We start from the raw sequence: 20,521 nt of genomic DNA, 5'->3' as shown, positions 1-20,521 counted from the left end.
GATTAATCGACACTAGAAAGCAATTGATATACATTTATAGTTTCGCGAGCCCGTAAAACGCAATGGTGTCAAGATTTTTCGTACAGTTTCATCGAACCCTCGTATCATTTTTATTTACTGCAGACTCTCATAGGGAAATAAATTTTTATTCGCAATTTATTAAATATTGGTTTATGAACGTATAAATATATACAAACGTCAGCAGTTCGATACTACGAGCTATACATTGGAAGAGCTTTTATACAATTGTTATTCGTTTTACGAATGGCATTCAGTGATTTGTTTGAAAATAAAAATAATTTCCAAAGTGATGATATTATATATTCTAACGGAGTGAAATATCTTAATTGTTCTACGTACTTTTCTTCTACTTGAGACAACACACCTTGAAGCGTCCGATATGCACAGTCGTTTCTAGAAATAGAATTTTCTGAACTTTCTAGTGGTTGGCCGATAAAAACGCAGAAGGAGAATAAAGGTGAACGCATATATTATGTGGCATACGTTGATCGCCTTAATTTATTACTGAATTACGTGCCATTTAAATGCCCCGCGTCGATCACGCGTACGGACGTATGTAGCTGGGCTGAGAATCGATTTACGCAAACTGCCAGCGATGCACGTGCATAAATTCATAATCGGAGTGTTGACCCGGAAAGAATATTCCGAGCAAATAAAGTATTTCGACCGCCCTTGAGGACGAAAAACACGAAGACGGTCCATGCTTCTGTCTCATAAATATATGACCAAATTAATCTTTCATGCTTCCTATCATTTGCACCTTCTGCATCGGCTAACTTAAAATATATTTTTAAACTGTTCTTTTAAACACGCATTGTAAAATATGAATTCAATGACGAAAGAAACCTAATAGAATAAAATTTTATTTTCATTTCCTTGATCAGTAGAATCAGTAGAAGTGCCTTAAAAACTAATCTGTTCTGTAGCATTATACTTCAATACTTCGAACTGTCCTTTTTACTAATTCATGTATAAAAATAATTGCATGGATTAAATTTCATAAAGATGCTGAAGTACTGCATCGATTTTTTAAATATTAAAATTTGTAATTTCGATGTTTTCCCATCTTGGATACGATTAACGTTTTGCTTTTCAATTTCAACCGTGCAAACAGATGGCGTTGCATTTTCAAATGATCAAAGTTATTTATAAATAGGTAAAAATGTTAATGTATAATTATAATTCGGACGAGACTTCAGACTCATTCGAAGCTTTAGGTGAAGTTCATAGTGTCCCTATTAGAATTCGAAGGCTCACGGACATCTTCAGCGTAAGACGCTTTCATCTAAGTGTCGTGATAACACTCGTGACTAGAATTCCCTTAAATATTTGGTAGAATATTGAGGGATGTGCATTTCGCGTGGTTGTTGCTTTTCTAACTTCGTGCCGACGTTTCCGTGCTTCGAATACTGTACTTCCTGCAGAAAATTTTGGTTTAATGTCATCCTAGACCAGCGGCGTTCGCTGGACAGAATTTCTTAAAATGACCATCGAAAAATATACTTTAACGTAAAAGAATATTTCATTACTTACAGAAATATTAAAATGGCCGTGAAGATTTCTGTAATCTACAATCCATTTAATTTAATTTCAATTTTCTTCCTATAATTCGTATATAAATTTTAATAAAAACCATGAAATCATTTATAGAATACAGAATGCGTTATCGATAATCATAACGGAAATTTCGAAAAAAAGCGACTAATTCGTGTGAATAATACCTTTTTAAAGATCGAATGGTCTTAAGAAAATACCGGTTAACATATATTTTAATAAACGCGGCATGTAAAATGTTTGGGATTCTTTGCAAACTTTCTCCTTAGCGAAGACGTCAATATTCATAAAAGGATCCAGAGGATGCTCTATAGGAAAGCACTTTTATCTGAGCATCGTGACCAGCATGTTTGTGGCGTTCGTTTCCAATATCGGGGATCACGCGGTTAAAGCTAAGTATATTACATCTGGTGAAATTCAAGCTGGATATTTTATACTTCATGCTCCTCTATGTACGATGTTAACAGATCTGGTATAATCTATTAACGACTCGAAATATTTATATTCTCAACATACATACGGAAACGATTATTAGTATTAATTTAGATAATGATAATAACTATAAGATTAAACTAATATTTATATCAATATATTATACTATATAATTATATTCATTGCTATGATCATATGTTAATTAGCGATCTAATAATTTTCTGAGAATATTGGTCCCTAAATAATGATTAGGTTATATTCAGTATGATTCGCTGATACATGATTATAATTGCAATTTCTATTGAAAATTTGATTAGGAAATGTTTAGACATTCATTATAAATTTTCAGTAAACTGTTCAATAACTGGTACAGTTTGCCTCTTTTGTCCTGTGTTTCACTCTGACGGCTAACCGGTCAGGGGGCAAGGGGACTCGGCCACACGCTCCACCTCAGTCCTTCCAGGAAACATGGTACATACTACCCCAGCCTCCGCACACTGGGGCCAAACGCAGGTTTTCTGACAAAACTCAATACAGTAGACATTTATTGTACATTGTCACATGTTATGAGGAATTAATGGGTATGCGAATAGCGGACAGGCAGAAGCGTGCGGTCTTTCGAAAGAATAACACCAGTCTCGCGAACACTACGACTCACGGTCTTACCAAGCTGTACCCGAAATATAAATTACAACATTCTTTCAAGTATAATCCCGTGTAGAGTTTATTTCATCACGTCCACTAAACTCACCTACGATACATAAAAAGTATGAGTGATATAAAAACATGCTTCAGACAAAAATTGTAAGATACAGAGCTGAACATATAGTGGTTATATTTTTTTTTACATTACAGGGATACTATGAAGTTCTTTAAATGGCAAGTAATATTTTGCGTTTCGATACCAATGTTATATAAACAAAAATTTTTTAAATAAAGACCATTTTGTATGGCAAGGACTCTTCAACAACGGATTAGTAACCTTCAAATTTTCGTTACATAAATAGTCGAATTTTTGGGTTTTGTCTGCAGGCGTTCGCACTGTGCGACGCGCCGAAATGTAATGTGGCGCCAATGTTCGTTTCAATCTCCATCTCGTTTCGTTTCGCTTGCGTTCTTTGTTACGCGACTCGGCCGATAACAAGGACGCGCCGAAACTGAGCGCTATAATTATCGGGCCGAGCACCGTGAGTGGACGTTGCCCCTTGCTTCCCCGCTCTGTAAGCTGGTGGAGCGTGGCTTAAGACAAAGGGGGCGAACTGTAGATAATTTGTTAAGAGTGCTCGTCTATAATGATTATTTTCAATCGAACTGCAAACTGGAAAAATTAATTAATTGCACGATTTATTTGTTATAGGTAGACACACCGGACAGTGTACTGCAGAGTGGATTGGGTTTAGGACCAGATATGGGAAACACGATTCTACGTTCGATGGTAGATCCCCGGGACTACGACCGATTAAGGTGCCTACAGATGAACGGTGGACAGCCGAATAGCTTCGAGGAGACTATACATAGGGTATGATTTCAATATTAAATCAAAGTAAATATTCACGATATGACTTAGACAGAACGGTACGTAATGTTCACTAAATACTGCAGCATTGCATAAGATATACGACAGAATGTCGATAATAGTTGGCAGATATTTGAATAATTCAACAAAAATATTAGTACTTGAAGTACTTATAATTAACTAAATGATGTGTATTGAATTATTTATATTAATCAGTAATAATCATTGAACAAACATATTATAATTCTAAAGCGTATACGTACAATGTTAACATATTGAATCCCAAATTAGCTGAAAAATTCAAAGGAATCGCCGAAAATTGAAAATACGTTCGTTTATTCGCAGGAGTTGATTGAAGTAACAAATTGTAATGCACACAGCCCGGATTTATTAAAACTGCAGAATTCCCAGAGAAATCACTTTATCTCGAATAATATCACTCAACGAGTATTTCAGTTCTGTTCGCGCGTAAATGCAAAAAATTGGATACGAATTTCGACATATCGGTTTTATCCTTCTCGGTAATTCTGATAAAAATCTCGATATATTATTTGCCGGCCTCTTTTCAGACGTCGCCGGTTAATAAGTTTAAACGAATGCTTGCTTACGTTCGTTCGTATTTTACAGCTGAAAGTTCAAGAGGAACTGAGAAAGAAGGAGAGATTTCACAGAGAACACGAGGAGGTGAGTACAGTTCAAATTAAAGCTCATCCGCGTTTTATAATTTGCTAATGAAATTATGCGGGTCGCGCGGAAAGAAATGCAGAGACTATATTTATAAAAAATTTAATACATGCAGCCCGGTAAACAGGACCGACTCAATTATCAATTTCTCCCAATTACAAACTGTATTGTCATGGCTTGAAATATTACAATAAGCTTGTTATATAAATACAGTTTATTTATGGAAGCAAATTTTCAGCTGCTAAAAAACATCGAATTATAATATTAATATTATATTCTCGATTATTTAGTTGTGTCGTTATGAATAAACACATTCGCGGATACATTTGCAGCCGCGTTACACACAGACGTGCGGCGCAAACGTATCGCATTGAAATCAACTGCAGTAAAACACGTGCATTGCATATTTAGCCCGTTCGATAGCGTGCGTAAAATTCTCGGTAAATCACACGAATAGTCAGGGCGCTTTCTTATGGAACAACTTATTCATGTATGCAAAGTATAGAATTCGTTTTTCTGACAATATTTCTTGAGAATGCAGCTACCTACGTTATATGCGGTAACGAATTTTTAACGACCACTACTTTCAACCCCTCACTTTAAAATTTCTTTCCCAGCCGCGGTGGTTAGATTTACTTTATCATTAACGGTCAGCTGACAAAAACACGGTATTCATTTTCGTCATGGATTCACGTGTTCTGTAGAATTTGTTTTAACATTGGTAACCGAAATGTCTCAATTGTTAAATAAAATCCTTCCTGAACCTACTTTGACCGCCACGTCGCCCTCGCTTAGGTAACATAAGATTTCGTATAAACTACAAAAATGAATTATCCCGACAACACATCGATCAAACCGAATTAAATAACAACCGTGAAAAATCTTAATTTGCCAGTTTTCACTCCGTAAGAAAAATTGTGTCCATTGTTCAAGTAATTTAATAAGCGTTTGTTTCGCGATCAACGAGTTCAAAAGCAGAACAATCGGACAATACGGACGAAACTTTCCCAACAAAGTCTCATTACCACCGATAAAACGCAATTTCATTTGATCGCGAGTGTTTAGTTCGCGGCTCATCGAAGGATCCGCGGAGGTGTCCTTCGAGTGACGATTCCTTTTATCGCTCGAGGTAATCATGACAAGAAAAAAAGCTATCTCGATTAAACCAATCTGTGCCCCGGCTCGTTTATTTCCCTCCTTCGATTCCCTCGCGCATTCCCGGGATCATCGACAACCCCCTTTCTCGTCGTTCGACCAATATTGGCTCCGCGAGCCAATGGTTTTATCCGATACAATGATCCCCCTACACCAACGCTTCGATCCCGTAGCCCACCAATCCGCTGCTCGACAAAATTCTCACAAGACGAAATTTGCATGTGTGCGCTATCACTTCGCTCCCCGTCCTCCCACTCCCTTGCTCTTTCTTCTTTCGTGCTTTTCGACAGTTGCTCCCCTTCCTCTCTCTCTCTCGCTCTCTCTTTCTCTTTTTCTTTCCATCCCCTTCCATCCCCTGATCCCCGCTGACTGTCTGTCTTGCGCCATCTCGATACCTCTTATTATGCAAAGCGTCCAGATCGGAACGATATCATCATAATCGTCAATGTGTACCGCGACATTACGCCGTGAATTTCTTATGCGCAATCGCGCGATATCGCCAGCAGCGTTTCTCCCCGCTCGCTCTCTTCTCGTTCCTCTCTCGGCAGTTTCGTTCCTCTCGATTTCTTTCGTCCTCCCTCTTCTTCTTCTTCTTCTCCTTTTTCCCCGTGGCTCTCCCCTTTCGCCACAAGTGCGAGCAGTTGCGCCTTAAACCTGACGATGCCCGGTGAATCCATCGGATTTTTGATATCGCATCGCGCGCCAACTAAACGTTTCGATCCCTGTTTCATTTTAACCACATCACGGTTCGACATGTTTTTGGTTTTCCTCTTTGAAACTTGCTGCATAAGTGTTATTTCATTATAGTTTACTATGACAATTGAATAATTTATTTATGAACACTTGGGAAGCATTAAAATTGTATTTGCGTATGTATGATATGATTACGGCGATTGAATAATTATAGTGGAAATTGGTAAAATATTTAAATGGACCGTTTATTTTGAAAGTGGTGCAAGTCCATTTGTAGCCCGTAAGTCAGTTTAGTAAAATACGTCTAAAACAAATTTATATAAACAAATTACATATTGATAAAACAATAAAAACATTGCCAGACTTCATATAATTTGCCTAAATTTTGTAATTAACAGATATGTTAACCTTTCATTTTCTCGAAACAAGAGAAAATGGACTTACACCAATTTCAAAATTAACGGTCCAAATATTGCAAGGAAATTAAATGTTGAATCCGTCTCCCATGGAGCTGGGAAATTAATTTCTATTCTGTTTAAGATATAGTATAACATTGTGTAACACTGTTTTTGTACATTAACTATTTATTATTATTATTACTATTATTAGTACTAATATTACTGACAATAATAATATTTTATTAATAATAAATAAACCTAATATTTCCAATATAATATTCGAATGTAAAACAAAATTTTTTATCATTGTTTGATTTCTGTGGCATCTGTTATACCGAGTGTCTCGTTATCTGCAGTACGAGTAAAGGGTTGGTGATCATATACGAAAAAACAAGATCTAGTTGCAGAATAAAATTTGCTCGCAACTCATCTCATTTACGAAAAAAATTTTATTTGAATTTCGGGTACCGCGAACCATTGAATAGAACCAGGTTAACGTATCTGTTCGTTGCGAGCAGGTTTCCTTTCAACGTTCGTATTGTAGAGAACCTGGACCTATAGAAAAAAAATTACATTCTATATTTTCAACAGACGAGGAAACGCTTTTCTTTTACGTATCGAACAACGTCGACTATACTCTATACACGCCGAATGTTGTTTTAACATATTCCGTAACAGAAATGAAAAATCTATATTTTATATACAGTGAATGACGAAAATATTCGAACAATAAGATATGCTTGGCTTTAATCACTTATATTTTTATTAATTATGAAAGAAAGTAACTCAAATTTTTGCTTTGAATAGAGTATTTATTGTAATTTACAAATATATACAACTTAATTATCTAACTTGCTGTAGTTCAGTAATATTATAATGATAGTAATGTTTCACATTACAAAAATATTCGGACATTGTACATAATTAATATTATATAAACTGAAATTTAATTTTTAATACTCAGTAGCGCAACTTTTTTATTTTATGACTTGTTTTAATCGTTTTGCCATACTAAATATCATTTTTCTAAGATATTCTATATCTGTTTTTTTACATTCGTCTCGCAATTTTTGTTCTATCTGAGGTATACATTAATTTCATTAAAAATTGCCGGCCAAGTAAACCAGTTTCCCTAAAATTTTCAGTTTTGAAAATCACACACTTTCGAAATCTAAACGTATAACGACGAACGTTAAATAACACCCGAACGCATGTGTTTCTTTTATAAAACGAAGTTGGTCGCGAAGAAATTTTATTCTCCGCACTATAGCGCTCATAGAAATTGCATCGCTCAAAAAATACTAACGCGATTCCATTTCAAACAGTCCGGGGCATTAATAAGTCCTCTAATACATGTTTTTTTACATGTCACTCTGCAAACCATCGTCGACACGAAAACTGATGCCACAACTCAATTAACTGAAAATTACATTTCACGAAATAAGGAATTCTATTCTTCTTCCATTCTGATTCTTCCTATCGCATGAAACAAATAATTCTAGTATTAGGAATCCGCGGCGTACGGTTTCATTATATCTGTTTGGGGCGTCACAGCGTCGTCAGTGGTAGCGACGAATAGAGACGTTGTGTAGTGGACTGTATTTTTTCTAACACTTGTATTTAGATTTCTTAAGTACACTCTATCTGCTAGGTTCTTAGCCCTAAGGCGTCTATGACAACTCTAATCTAAAATTGAAGCGCTCTCGTTAGAGGTGGACTTCCACCTCTCTAGCACATTACTAGTACTCGCTGATTGGATTTCCTTAATTTTTGACAACAACCAATCAGCGAGTCTATTTTTTCTAGAAAACACCCTTCCCTTGCGCCCGAGGCGCCCTTTCTGGGTGGGTGTTCGTGTATGGAAAGTGGGGGCGGCGAGAACAGTTTGTCAACCATGGGGAAATTCCTCCAGGTGTGTCTCCGGTGCGTTCACCGTTACAAAATATTGTCGAAATTACCCTTCCGAACTGTCCCGGAGAGAAGCGAAATCCCAAAACTAGACAATAAAGTATGCGCTCTCTCGTCAAGAAAAATATTTTAAGTCTAAATTACATGCCAGATGTTAACCAAAAATCCTAATCTCACAAATAGCCAACTACGCACGTCCGCGTCATAAAGAATATTACTGCTGGGCACTAACAATATCTATACTTAACGTGTTCCGTGCCACGTGTACCATTTATGATACACGCGCAATTTTTGTAAGGAAACATTTCTTGTGGGACATATGGCAAAGGATAGCGGTACACGTTGCGAAGCAGCGAAAACGTACAGGAATAATATCAAAATATACATAAAAGTCACCAAAAACTTGAACGTAACTTAATATTTCATTTAAAAAGTCAGTGCACTTTGTAAGCAAGATATAACGGAAATTTCCAGTGGCAAGGAATGTGTTAAAGAAGGAAAACACAAAAGAATCGATCCCCAAACACGTGTTAAGCGTCGCAGGTCGCGCAGCGCGGATTTCGCCTGTCGTGTCCATAAAGCTGCATTATACGTTGTGGTATTTGCTTTATGCAGATCTTTTGATCGCAGCCGATAACGCGTCTTCGGTGTTCAGGGAGCAGCCGTTGGCTGGCTTATAGCCACCGTGAAACCACCGTCGAACCACCATCAAAATATCCCTCAATGGGTTCCGCACGGTGATACTCGCGCTGGCCGCGCAGTGGTTCTTTTGAAGAACGTTTCAGCGGGGGCGGGCAGCCGACGGCGTCGACCGGACACCGGGAATCCAGGTTTACGACGAAGGAATTACGCGAGGGCCGCGGTCTTCGTGCATAATAACGGCGAACGAGTTTCGAATCAACTTTCCGAAACCGACCGATCCTCGTGAGCGCGTCGGCCGGAAAAGTTCGCGTGTACTTTAGAGAAAAAAAGGGGAAAAAGAAAACTAGAAAAAATAGAAAAGGGACCACAACGGAAAACAAAAAAAAAGTAGCTGAAAACAGAAAGAAATTAAAGGGGACGAGGAAAAGGGGTCCCATAAAAATTGGCCGAAGCTACGTATTCCAGGCCGCGGGCTGGCCAGCGAGACAGAAAAAGGCAGATGGAAATAAAGCGAACAGTTTCCTTTGAGTCTGCAAGCAATATGTAAATAAAGGTCGGTATCCGTGTAAAAGTTTTAGTGTCACTTCCTACTCCGCAGCTTTACTGCTCTCTGGAGGGAGCCACCTTTCTTCTCTGTTCTCCGGTTCCCATTCTCGCTGCTGTCCGGGGCTGACTTCTCTTTTGCGCAAGAAACTGCGAGATCATCCCACGGGCAACCACTTGACCATCTATCCCCTGTATCATCCTTCCCGGCTCCCCTCTCCCCCGCGCTCCAGCATCCTTCACCGTTTCACGATTAATGCGCGTGAGTTGCGCTCTTGTTCCATGCTCGGTAAGCACCTTTCGACAAATTCGCAGAAGGGGACACGGGGATCGATGGAAACCAGGTTTATGGTTTATTTGTAACGTATAATTGCGTTCATGTTGCGTGTGCTTCGACTGGGTTCGCGCGGCAGCTTGTTAACACGTTGACCGCTTTAGCGGTCACCGATGTCCGGAGTTTCCAAATTACAAGAAAATAATTGTAACTGGTAAGAATTAGATAACAGTGTAACGTAAGAATTGTGATACCAAATAATTAATAATTCTTCTTTTTACATCTTTGCTAGGAAAATAATGGGTGACATATAAAACGCTGTTATTTTTCGTGGCAGTCAACGTGTTAACCTTCACCAAGGTCGAGATGTGTCCAATAGACTCTAGCTTTTGGATATTATGAGTCACAGTTCGAGGATTAGAAATTTCTTGTGCGATGATACGTAGTAACTCGTTCGCGATGAACCGAATTTTACTGTTTTATAACTTAATAAATTAGTTTTATGATATTGGTGTACGTGTGTGTTTTTATCGAGTTATTACGAACAATGTGTATCGTACGGTTAGAGTACATTGAACCCTTAACTGTTTATGTAGTATAGAGACCGACCGGATGAGGAATAAACTTTTCATGGATTTTTTATTGGACTTTTGAAACAAGCTCTGAGAGTATGAAAATATCAAGGGAGAGTTTTGTGAAGTCTGTGTACAACAGCGCGTTACAAGGATCTCTCATCTGAGTTCATTCTGAGTCCGCGACTTGAGTGGGCTCATGATACGACAGTTGACATCGAGAACGATACAGTTTGAATGCTCTCCGGTAAAAGTTAATTAATCCCTGGCCCTATGATTTATTTCTCGACTATGATCGATACAACTACTTTGCTATTAATAATTCATTTAAACAAAGAAGAAAGTCCTAGGTATACTCTGTGTCCATATTTATTGTAAAGTGTAATTTATAACAGAAGAATAATATTTAATTTGAATTCAAAAGAATGGGTAATATTTATGTTTGTTAAATTCTGTTCAAAATCTTCACTGCGAGCCTAACACGTTATTATATAGTAAATGATTAATATCCTTCTATCATGTGGTAATTCCACGAGAATTGTATTCAAACGTTCAGACATATATTTATAATATTTACATAATTTTCACCCTTTATGAAAACAGTTAAATTTCAATTGCTCAGTTGCGTAGGCAAATTCGACATAATTTACAATGACCGTGTCGCATTAAAAACTTACGAATCCTTCATGTTTGAAAATATTTCGGGTGTAATCAACTTAAAAGTAATTTTGAAGCCAGCAGAAAGACATGTAGTATCCACGAAAACATGATACATTATTATTTAACGACACTTTAATGTACACATTAGGAAACCATGCAAAAGGACGTCGAATTTTATCCCATTTCTTTATAAGTGTATCACTTTTTAACAACCCATTGACCACGCATCGTTTACGCCGCTAATTCCTTCGCAAACTACATTAATATTACATATTACTCAATTTACTAAATTCAAATTCGTTCGATTGAATTCCAATAAAATGATAATATAATACAATAAATGTAATGCATAATCAAATATATATAAATATACGTGCTGTTATGTATATGCTATATGATTTAATGAATACTCTCGTGATAATGGCGCAGCTGGCGACGATCTCGATTCATGCGCGCTTTAATCGAGTTATTGAAGAAACGTTCATGCCCATGATTGTTCTGTTTCAGATACTGAGGGACATTCGGCAGGGGTTAATGCAACTTGGACGGGACGGACGAGGTCAGCTCCCCGGAGGTGAGTACATCAAGGAGCAACCTCTAGCTAGTTGTTGCCTTGTCCTCCCTGGACCCTATGGCGTCTCCTCCAACCCGCTGTGTCATGTCCTTGGTCCCTATTTCTGTGTGCGTCACTCCTGTCGCGACACATAGGTGTGTCCACCTTGGGCAAAGCCCTGCACGTGCCGGCCGCGCCGGGAATCGACTACCAAATACTCGACACCTCGCACATTTTACCGCACCCTCGACGAACTTGAACCGAGTATACATTTCCCGATGACCCTTTCCGCAGCTTTACCCAGATTTTTTGTTACCTATCCGCCCTGAGAATCACTTCGAAGATTTCTCTAGTCGGGAAAGGCTGGAGTAAGAAACTTTGTTCTAAGGAACGCAGACAAAGCATACAATATGTCAGAAAATTAAGTTTTACTAAGAAATATTTTGTTCGCTAAACACATGGTACTTAGAATATGATTCAATCATGAGATATCGAATACTGAACTAGAATCGTCGTTAAACTACGGATTTTTATGCACTTTAAATTTGAGAGCGAAAAATTGTGGAAAAGGCACACGATACGATAAATTATGTAAAATATTCAAAGTGTAGTAGTTTTTATAATGTTGATTAGGAAAAACCTTTTTCTACCGTATGTATACTCTTCTAATCATGTTCTCAAACACTTGAGTTTGCGTAAAGAACCACAGTCTAATCAGTTTCAAAGAGAAGTGATTCTGGTGATTTTTGACTTACACCGGTGCGGTTCTCAGCAAAATAATTGCGAACGTTAACGTTTTACTTTCGCCATACTGGAAACGTTGGAAATTTCACGTGTCTATCAAAAAGCTGGAAACGGGTACAGACAGACAAACGATCTGGCTCGGCGCGAGTAGATTATGAAATGTCCAATTGTGAGTAGGATAAGTGTAAAAATTTTGCGGACTGATAGCGAACGTTTCCAGGTAGAAGAAACATTTCCAGTCAAAGGAATACATGCATATATCACGCGTTATAAGGGGAAACGAATAGTGTCGAGAATAATCTTCCGGGCGCCCTTTGAATTTCGTATTGCCGATTTATCACTGACTCGCCGGCTTTATTTGCTATCGCGTTCCCAGGGAAGGCAGTAACCGCGGTACGAAGCCTCTACTATATACCGGCTAATCTCGTTATCGTCAACAGCCGTCGACTGCTTTCTCCATGCCCTCCCTTCTTCCGATCTCCTCGCTCCTGTTTTTTTTCTTCCTCCTCTCGCGCCCACACACGCACGTGCGTGATCCTCAGACAGTTAATTTCGCTCACTTGTCAGTCTTTCTCGCCCAGCGGTGCTCGAGGTCTTCTCCCGTCTCAAATTACTTCGCATTAGCACCACCGTGCACGTACCGAGAAGAAATCGCATGCTGAAACACTCGGGTAATACCGGGACGTGACATTCCTGCAACAACGGTCAATTTGGAAAATACGAAATACCGTAGAACCTCGATTATCCTGTTTACTTTGGCGACTAACGTCCGGGATAAATGGAGACTTGGGAAGAAATTTGTAAAATTCGATCGTGTATGTTTTAATTTACTGTCTAACAATCCGAATTGTTGTGTTTTAACCAAGACTTTGGATTATTTAGATAATGACGACTCGGTTAATCGAGGTATAGTAGGCCCACCACATCTATGTCGAGTTGCGACAAACTAAACAGTCGCAGGAGCAAGGGCACTCTTTCACTGAGAATGCACGCGCCAATAGCTATAGAACAACGGTTGATGCTATTGTCTGTACCGCGTGACGAAGAAAACAGACGGAACAGAATGCAACGGAGTCAGATGTAACAAACATTTATTGTCAGATTTCGTTTCGCTGGCTTCTTATGTTTACGAAATGTCGGTAACACAAAGGCCCAAGTACTGTTTCCTAAAAGGACCGAAGTGGGGCGTACTGCCGAGACCCCTTGCCCTTGAGCACTTTTAGCTTGATGAAACTCGATGTGGACGTGGTGAGCCAACTGTACTGTACAGTGGAACTTCGGTGACTCGGAAACTTCGATAAATTCAGACATTTCTTTATTCCCTTGAATCATAAAAAATGTCTATAGTTCAAATTGTTGGGCGCATGTTCAGTACGTGCTATTTCTACAAGTCGGATTCAGTAAAGGTCAGACCTCTTTAAGTTCCAGTTATTCAAGAAGAATTATTTTCAAAGTTAATTGGAACAGTTGTAAATCCACTGACCGAAATCATTCTTCGTTCTTGTTTTCAGATGACACATACATGTACGACGAAGACGCACGATGCGGGGGTGGGTTAGGTCCGGGGCCTGGGGGTCAGCACTGGTACGACGAGCCTCCGTATGAGTCAGACCCCGAAGATTTTCTTATGGGAGCTAGCGGTGGTGGCGTGCCAACCGCGACTATTCAAAATGGAAGGTGAAACGAAGTTATCTTTAGTATCTCTATTTTAATTAAGAACACATTCAAGTGTACTTTTTTTAAATATACATTCATATTTCAAGTAGAACACGATTTCCCATTAGCTACAGGGTTATTCAAAATTGTATGCTCTCTAATCTCGGATAATGTTTCTTTTTTAATTACGAATTTCATTATGATAAGATGTAGATAAATTGGCAGTTCTCAATAGATCCCTTCGGTTTCTCCATCCATTAATTATCTTGCTAATTAGTGATCCTCAAACAGTTAATTTCGCTCACTTGTCAGTCTTTCTCGCTTAGCGGTGCTCGAGGTCTTCTCCAGTCTCAAATTACTGCGGATTTTTATGTACTTATGGGAAGTTTGAAATTGCGGATTCGTATAGAATGCATAATAATACGAAAGAATATATAAAATATTTAAAGTGCAACGTTTTTCGTAACACTTATTCAGAAAAACTATTCTCTTTAGATAACTCTATTTTGCTGGTTATATTCTTAAAATGTTGAATCTGCGTAATTAGACATATAATATTCTCCAACGATTATGAGTATTGTCGTTAGGGGTACGCGCAATTGACCAGTCAATTCTTGCCGCGGTCAAGAGGTGCGTGTAGGTCAGATCGCGTACAAAAGATGCGGCACTTAAAGCTGTGAATACATTACAGAGTATGCTTCACGCTGAATTTGAGGCCGGAGAACAGAAGTGAGGGAGTCATATCGCTTCGGACAGCCGGCGACATCAGTTTACCCCGGGATCGTTCCAGGAAAGGAGCAAGTTCGACGATGCGAGGACTTATTGTGCCGCAAGGTCACAATAATCCACCTACTATCATACCACTTACGCACTCGAGAGCCTCTCGAGAAAGCGGAGATTACGCGAGTAGCGATGTTCAGGTAAGTTTGCACCAGGAACCAGTTTCCGAGAGACACTGAACATAAGCACAACCGCCGAAAGGAAAAATAACGTGAAGTCTCGCCTGTTCTCCATTATTTCCATTTCTACGGTTCCGTATAGTTTCACCGATGCCACATACAGAAAACGTTGTTCACCGTGACAATTATGGAACGCATAATTTAACGAGGACACGATTCCAACGACTATCATATGTCGATTTGTATTGTGGAATTTGTTTCAATTACGTTTTTTCATCGATTTAACCTTGTACAGAATTTTCGTATCACGCCTCACATTGACCCCTTTATTAACTTCGGCTGTCAGCGTTGGAAACAGAAATGACAATGCTTAATTTTGATTTTGTTCCGATTCAAAATGTTTTCGAAAGTTATGCAAATATCGAATATTCGGTTTCTTGTACGCGAATACGAAAAATGTAACATTGGACCCGCAAGTGGCTCAAAAACCAAATTACAGCAGTAATTGTGTAAGTTATGCGTTTATGTTACTTCAAGGTATGTTACGTTAAAGTTTACCAACGTATTATAATTCCAATAGAAATTGGAATAACTGACGAAAGAAGATACGAAGTTTTCTAGGGAAATATACTGTTCTACGTTTTCGATTTTATTTGTTCGAGAAACGACACGTGTTTCGATTGTGCCACCAGTCACAGGCCCACCCTTTTCAATAGCGATACAACGTCGTCGTCCATTGTTTTCCCTCCGTCCAGCTCGATCTGTCTTTCCCCTCCCGTCCGCGAGGAAGTGTCAAAATAACGGCCTCGTAGTCGCGGGCACACGTCAGGGCGTGATTGATTTAATTTTGGGCGGTGTAAAGTGTGAGCTCGAGACTGTCGACTGTGTCGGTGAACACGAGTAGGAGTTACCAACTTTCAGCGGGTGATCCACACCCTGACCATCACCCTCGCCAACAGTCGTTACGACCACCACGAACAGTATCATAACTATCGACACACCGACACATTACGACAAGCCAACATTTGACTCGATCACCGCTTGCTATGTTTACAGCCAGCATCACACATCCATGCAACACGGTTACATTTCTATTATCGGATTTCGCGATAGGTTCGTTAACGCGTAGGTACACTTGTTCACATGTCCGTGAATCCTATATTTCACGATTTATCTACGAATACGACAATAAAAAGTGAAACAAACTTCACAAATGTTAAAGACGCATAAGTATGATCTACAACCCTTGAAGGACTACAAAGAAAAATAATAATAAGACAGGTAGTGTCCAACGAACTCCAATAGTATGTTGAAATGAATAAAAAACAAAGCATTTATATATTTTCTTATCATTTCGTTATTACACTTTTTCATTTCAATCAGTGTTCTTTGTATGCTGTGCGTATGCCAGTAAACGACATTTTTCGTGATAAAACATGTGACCAGACGTAAACTTCAAAATGAGTCGATTAGACCATCCTAGTCTCTTAAGGGTTAAGCTTTGAAGTTAATGTTCGGTTATCGGGTTGATGGGTTCATTCGCGTCTAAAATTTTTTTTCAATTTAGTATCGTGTTACCTTGAAACTTTTTATGTGCTAATATTTATATTCTCTGTATTCATATTTCTGTATTCATATTTTCTGTATATATTTGCTAACGTAGATAAAAAAGACTGCAAATTAAAATGCGTTAGAGGATGAAGTTACAGTATATACCTATGTGTAGATGTTTTTGAAAATCGGATAAGCGAGAACTTAAGTAAGCGACACGGGATTTAAAGGGCGGGGTCAATTTTCGCTTAGTGTATTCAAAAATTTCGACTTAATACGAATGCGAGGGGTTTAAACAAACCACTTCGGCTAAACTATTCCAAGTAATTCGCTATCTTCTAACGTCGAAATGCGATTATATTCCTCGGAACACCTTCCTATTTACCTAATGGAACAGAACCGGGCTGCATACTAATTTATTTAGTTTCTAGTAGCGCGTATGCAACGCCATTCCAGAAATTTGCGTGCAAATATACGGTTCGGCTGTTACACTTTTACGTGCACGCGCGCTCGACACATTGATGTTGCGAGCATCAACATCTTCGATCCCGAACGCACGAAATTTCTCTAGATTAAATGCATATCGAGGCACACGGGCGTGGTATTCATGAATATTGATTTTTCGTGTCGGTTCGCTGTACATTGTCAAAGTTTTCGCTCTGCAACGTGGCCCCGACATACCACTTTTCAACGAACCTTCTTTTTTTGAATTTCCCGCGCAGACGTAGCCAAAGGGACCGACCGCGAGATCGTCTCTTTGGTCGATGTTCCCTTTAAGTTCGTTGAGCAAATGAATTTCACGGTTTCCCTTCATTTAATTCAATTTGATATCATTTTCACGTTGAATGCTCTCATATACTACAGGAAATATTTTCAAGGCATGAAGAATATCCATTAACGTGTACCTAACAGATTATTCGCGTAACAAGGCTTTTACCGTGTCTACATTTCTTTTTTTACATTAAATTGTTTGCAAAATAATTACGCGAATCGATTTCAGTGTTATTATGCGCGCATCCACCCAATTATTCGTATTATTACTAATGATATTAAAGCGTGATAATCCGTTTAATTCTGTTCACTTGGTGAAATTTCATCAACAGCCCGTTAAATGAAAAGTAAGGATAATTTTAAATAATTCCGGTGAACTGTTTTCAAATAGTCGCGATGTATTGTAAAACGCGATGAAATTGTTTCTCGGATGATTTATTCTAGTTCCTTTATTATTAACTGAGGAAATATCGACACGACTTTTCAGATACAGTAATAATAGTAATTTATAAAAAATTATGATACAGGTATAACGAAATTTACTTAAAATAATTTCAATGATATTCGATGTAAATGAATTTCCCTTCTCAACAATTAAATGTAATTATTGTAAACTTAATAATGTTTGCTTCAAACATATATACACCGTATAATTAATTAAATATTGAGTTCTCCGGAAAATCAAATCGCATGTAATGCCTCTTTGTAAGCACATACCGAATTATTTTATTAACCGTTTAATGATTTATTTATAGCTTGCAGAAAAATCTATAATCGTTTCATCAAATTTTTTAAGGAAACGTATTTACGAAACTTTGCAGTTGACAAAACAGCAAACACATCCTAGTGTAATAATTAATAGAGTTGTCAGACCCTTTTCGAAAACGAAATATCTGTTTGCAATAATAATTTTGCAATGCCGACTTATTTCTCGGCTGAAGGAACAAGCAGTTCGGTAACTGCAACAGATGTGTTATTTACATTCAAATATGTAACGTTCGCCAATATATTTTGTAATTATTTTACCGAGTGTTCACCAAGTGTAACACGGTGAAATTTTAGCAGCGTCCAACAGACACAAGTTTTTTTTCATACGACGACAGGTTGACCGGCCGAGCTTCATGAACTTTAGAGTGAATGGCTGAGAATGCAATTTTCCAGGAACTTAATTCAAACTTTTGGAACGTCTAATACACTGCTCTCAATTTCCGCTACAACTTAGGATATCTTACTGCAAGCGCTTTACGTTATTAACAATAAAACAAAAGTTTGTACATAAAGGCGTAATTCGAGTTCACAACGGAATGCTGTACCTAAAATACCCTCGAGGCATGTTTAGATAGAAATTTCATCGATCTTATTGTTCCTTCTTACTATTCTAGCGTGATTGGGTTCTTTCTCTTCCGTACATGTTCGTAACAACTTGCCGCCGATTATCCATTCATAGGAAACGCAATTCCACAAAGACTCGATACTTAGCAAACACTTCAAAAGAGCCAACGACAGTGATGTTTCGAAGAGTCGCAATGAAATTGAAAATTTGTATTTCATCGAAGGACTTGCAGTGGTGCAACTTCGTCGTGGCGAAAGTTTCTAGAAAATTTTTGACTTCTTGGTTTCAAATTTTCGTAATTTTTAACATTTTCATCGCGTTTTTAAAAATATTTAGCAACTAATTCGATATACATATCAGTTTTACCTCGTCAATGTAGCTTTCGGGAAAACCAGTGGGACAGTACGGAACAGGAAAGCGATATTACCTTCCCTGTTATTGGCCTATTGTCGCGCAAACACGGATAAAAAAGGTTAAAAGGGAAAAAACAAATCGCCGCTGCGGGAAAGCGCGACGTTAACGAGGTAACGCTGTACCTTAAGAAGCCGGGAGAATAATGAAACTCTGTACCGAACGATACAATGTTTAATATTCGCTCGTCATTCATCTATCTACTAATCGTCTCGTTTCATACTCTTAGAACACTAATAAAGCCACTCAGCTTTTAATTTCGCGCTGCAAATCCTTCTCTATCGGCTACTTGGTACCACCCGAGTATAACCAGGCACATGACAAACGATTAACAACCGCTTAAATGTACCCCTTAACTTGACTATCCCGAGAGCTCACAGCATGCACATATTCTGGGCTGATCCTTTGTACGTGCACGTATGGTAACTATTTTCATACTCCGACGCAATACTCTATCCTCGTTCTTAGCATTCGCCCGTAACCCATACTATCGATGGTACACCCCGTAGGTACGAATTTCGATCTAGCTTCTTCCTACCATGTAACGATCGATCCTCCTACGACAGCACCCGCGCGCTATTAAAACCGACCTATTAGCCCGCTTCTCCTTTACATTTTGCGTGATTAGAACAGTCTCTGTGAATATCAACGTTTTAGAGCCGGAGTAGCGGCGAAGAAGGACTGTCGCCGAGCCAGAGCAGTGACTACGAGGATCAAGAAGAACTTGAGAATCAGCACTCCGCCACCGTACACACAGTACGTGACATATACAAAGTCCTCCTTTCACGAAATGTCTCCTTTCTCTTTTTCTTTCTCTCTCTTTCTCTCTCTTTCTCCCTTTTTTCTCTCTTTCTCTCTCCTTCTCTTTCTCTCTCTCACTCTCTCTCTCTCTCTCTCTCTCTCTCTCTGTCTCCCTCTTTCTCTCTCTGTCTCTCTTTCTCTCGCATTCTCTCTCTGTCTGTCTGTCTATTATGCAGCCGTTTCTGTCGTTGCGCTGGTTTTAAGTGTCGCATGACCGTGGCTACGTAGAACGACATTTCCCGTCCCGTCTTTGCGGTAGATATAACTTAAGTAGTATACACGGTGAAATGATGCACGGTGTTGGGTTGGTGGAAAAACGATGTCCGTTTCGATCGTCGCGAACAGTTCGAAATTGTTTGACGCATTGATTGCCGTGAGAATCTTGGGGGTTTTATAGTGCTTCTTGTCTTTCGCGGGGAAGATAAATAGAAAGGATTATTCAGTGTCTGCTATTGCATAATTCTTAAATTATATTAGGGTCTAGTTAGTTACGGTAATAAACGTTTTATTCGATATCAATCGTTCGACATCGATGAGCATCGTGGCAGTCAATGTGTTACCATTAAGTTTACGGGCATTTATTGTAGTTCATTCCATTACTCTTAGAAAAATTGATGTTCGTTCATTTAGATATTGAAGGTTAGAAGTTTAAAGCTGTTTGCATCAATCAAAATCGATTACACAATATTAACTTTATATTAGATTAATCGAATAATTTAGAAATAAAACAAATACCTGCGATAAACTTAA

The 20,521-nt window shown here is 38.6% G+C and overlaps 1 protein-coding gene across 6 annotated transcripts in view; it reads left to right on the top strand.

Annotated features, from left to right (window-relative positions):
- Positions 1-20,521, top strand: part of LOC116432885 (uncharacterized) — a 371,135-nt gene that overhangs the window by 336,930 nt on the left and 13,684 nt on the right. For 4 of the 6 annotated variants that reach the window (XR_012998157.1, XM_031990350.2, XM_031990354.2 and 1 more), the window contains exons 6-11: positions 3,365-3,526; positions 4,151-4,207; positions 11,560-11,626; positions 13,861-14,026; positions 14,697-14,925; positions 19,628-19,726. Coding sequence is in view for 5 of the 6 variants with exons in the window: in XM_031990350.2 (XP_031846210.1) it covers positions 3,365-3,526; positions 4,151-4,207; positions 11,560-11,626; positions 13,861-14,026; positions 14,697-14,925; positions 19,628-19,726 (780 nt within the window). In the remaining variant the exon portion in view is untranslated. The remainder of the gene's footprint in view (positions 1-3,364; positions 3,527-4,150; positions 4,208-11,559; positions 11,627-13,860; positions 14,027-14,696; positions 14,926-19,627; positions 19,727-20,521) is intronic. The other 2 variants (XM_031990352.2, XM_031990351.2) reach the window with 1 other exon arrangement.

This window comes from Nomia melanderi, chromosome 3, assembly GCF_051020985.1.
Source record: "Nomia melanderi isolate GNS246 chromosome 3, iyNomMela1, whole genome shotgun sequence".
NCBI lineage: Eukaryota > Metazoa > Arthropoda > Insecta > Hymenoptera > Halictidae > Nomia > Nomia melanderi.
The sequence above is the reverse complement of the archived record's forward strand: the minus strand, read 5'-3'. Positions and strand labels throughout refer to the sequence as shown.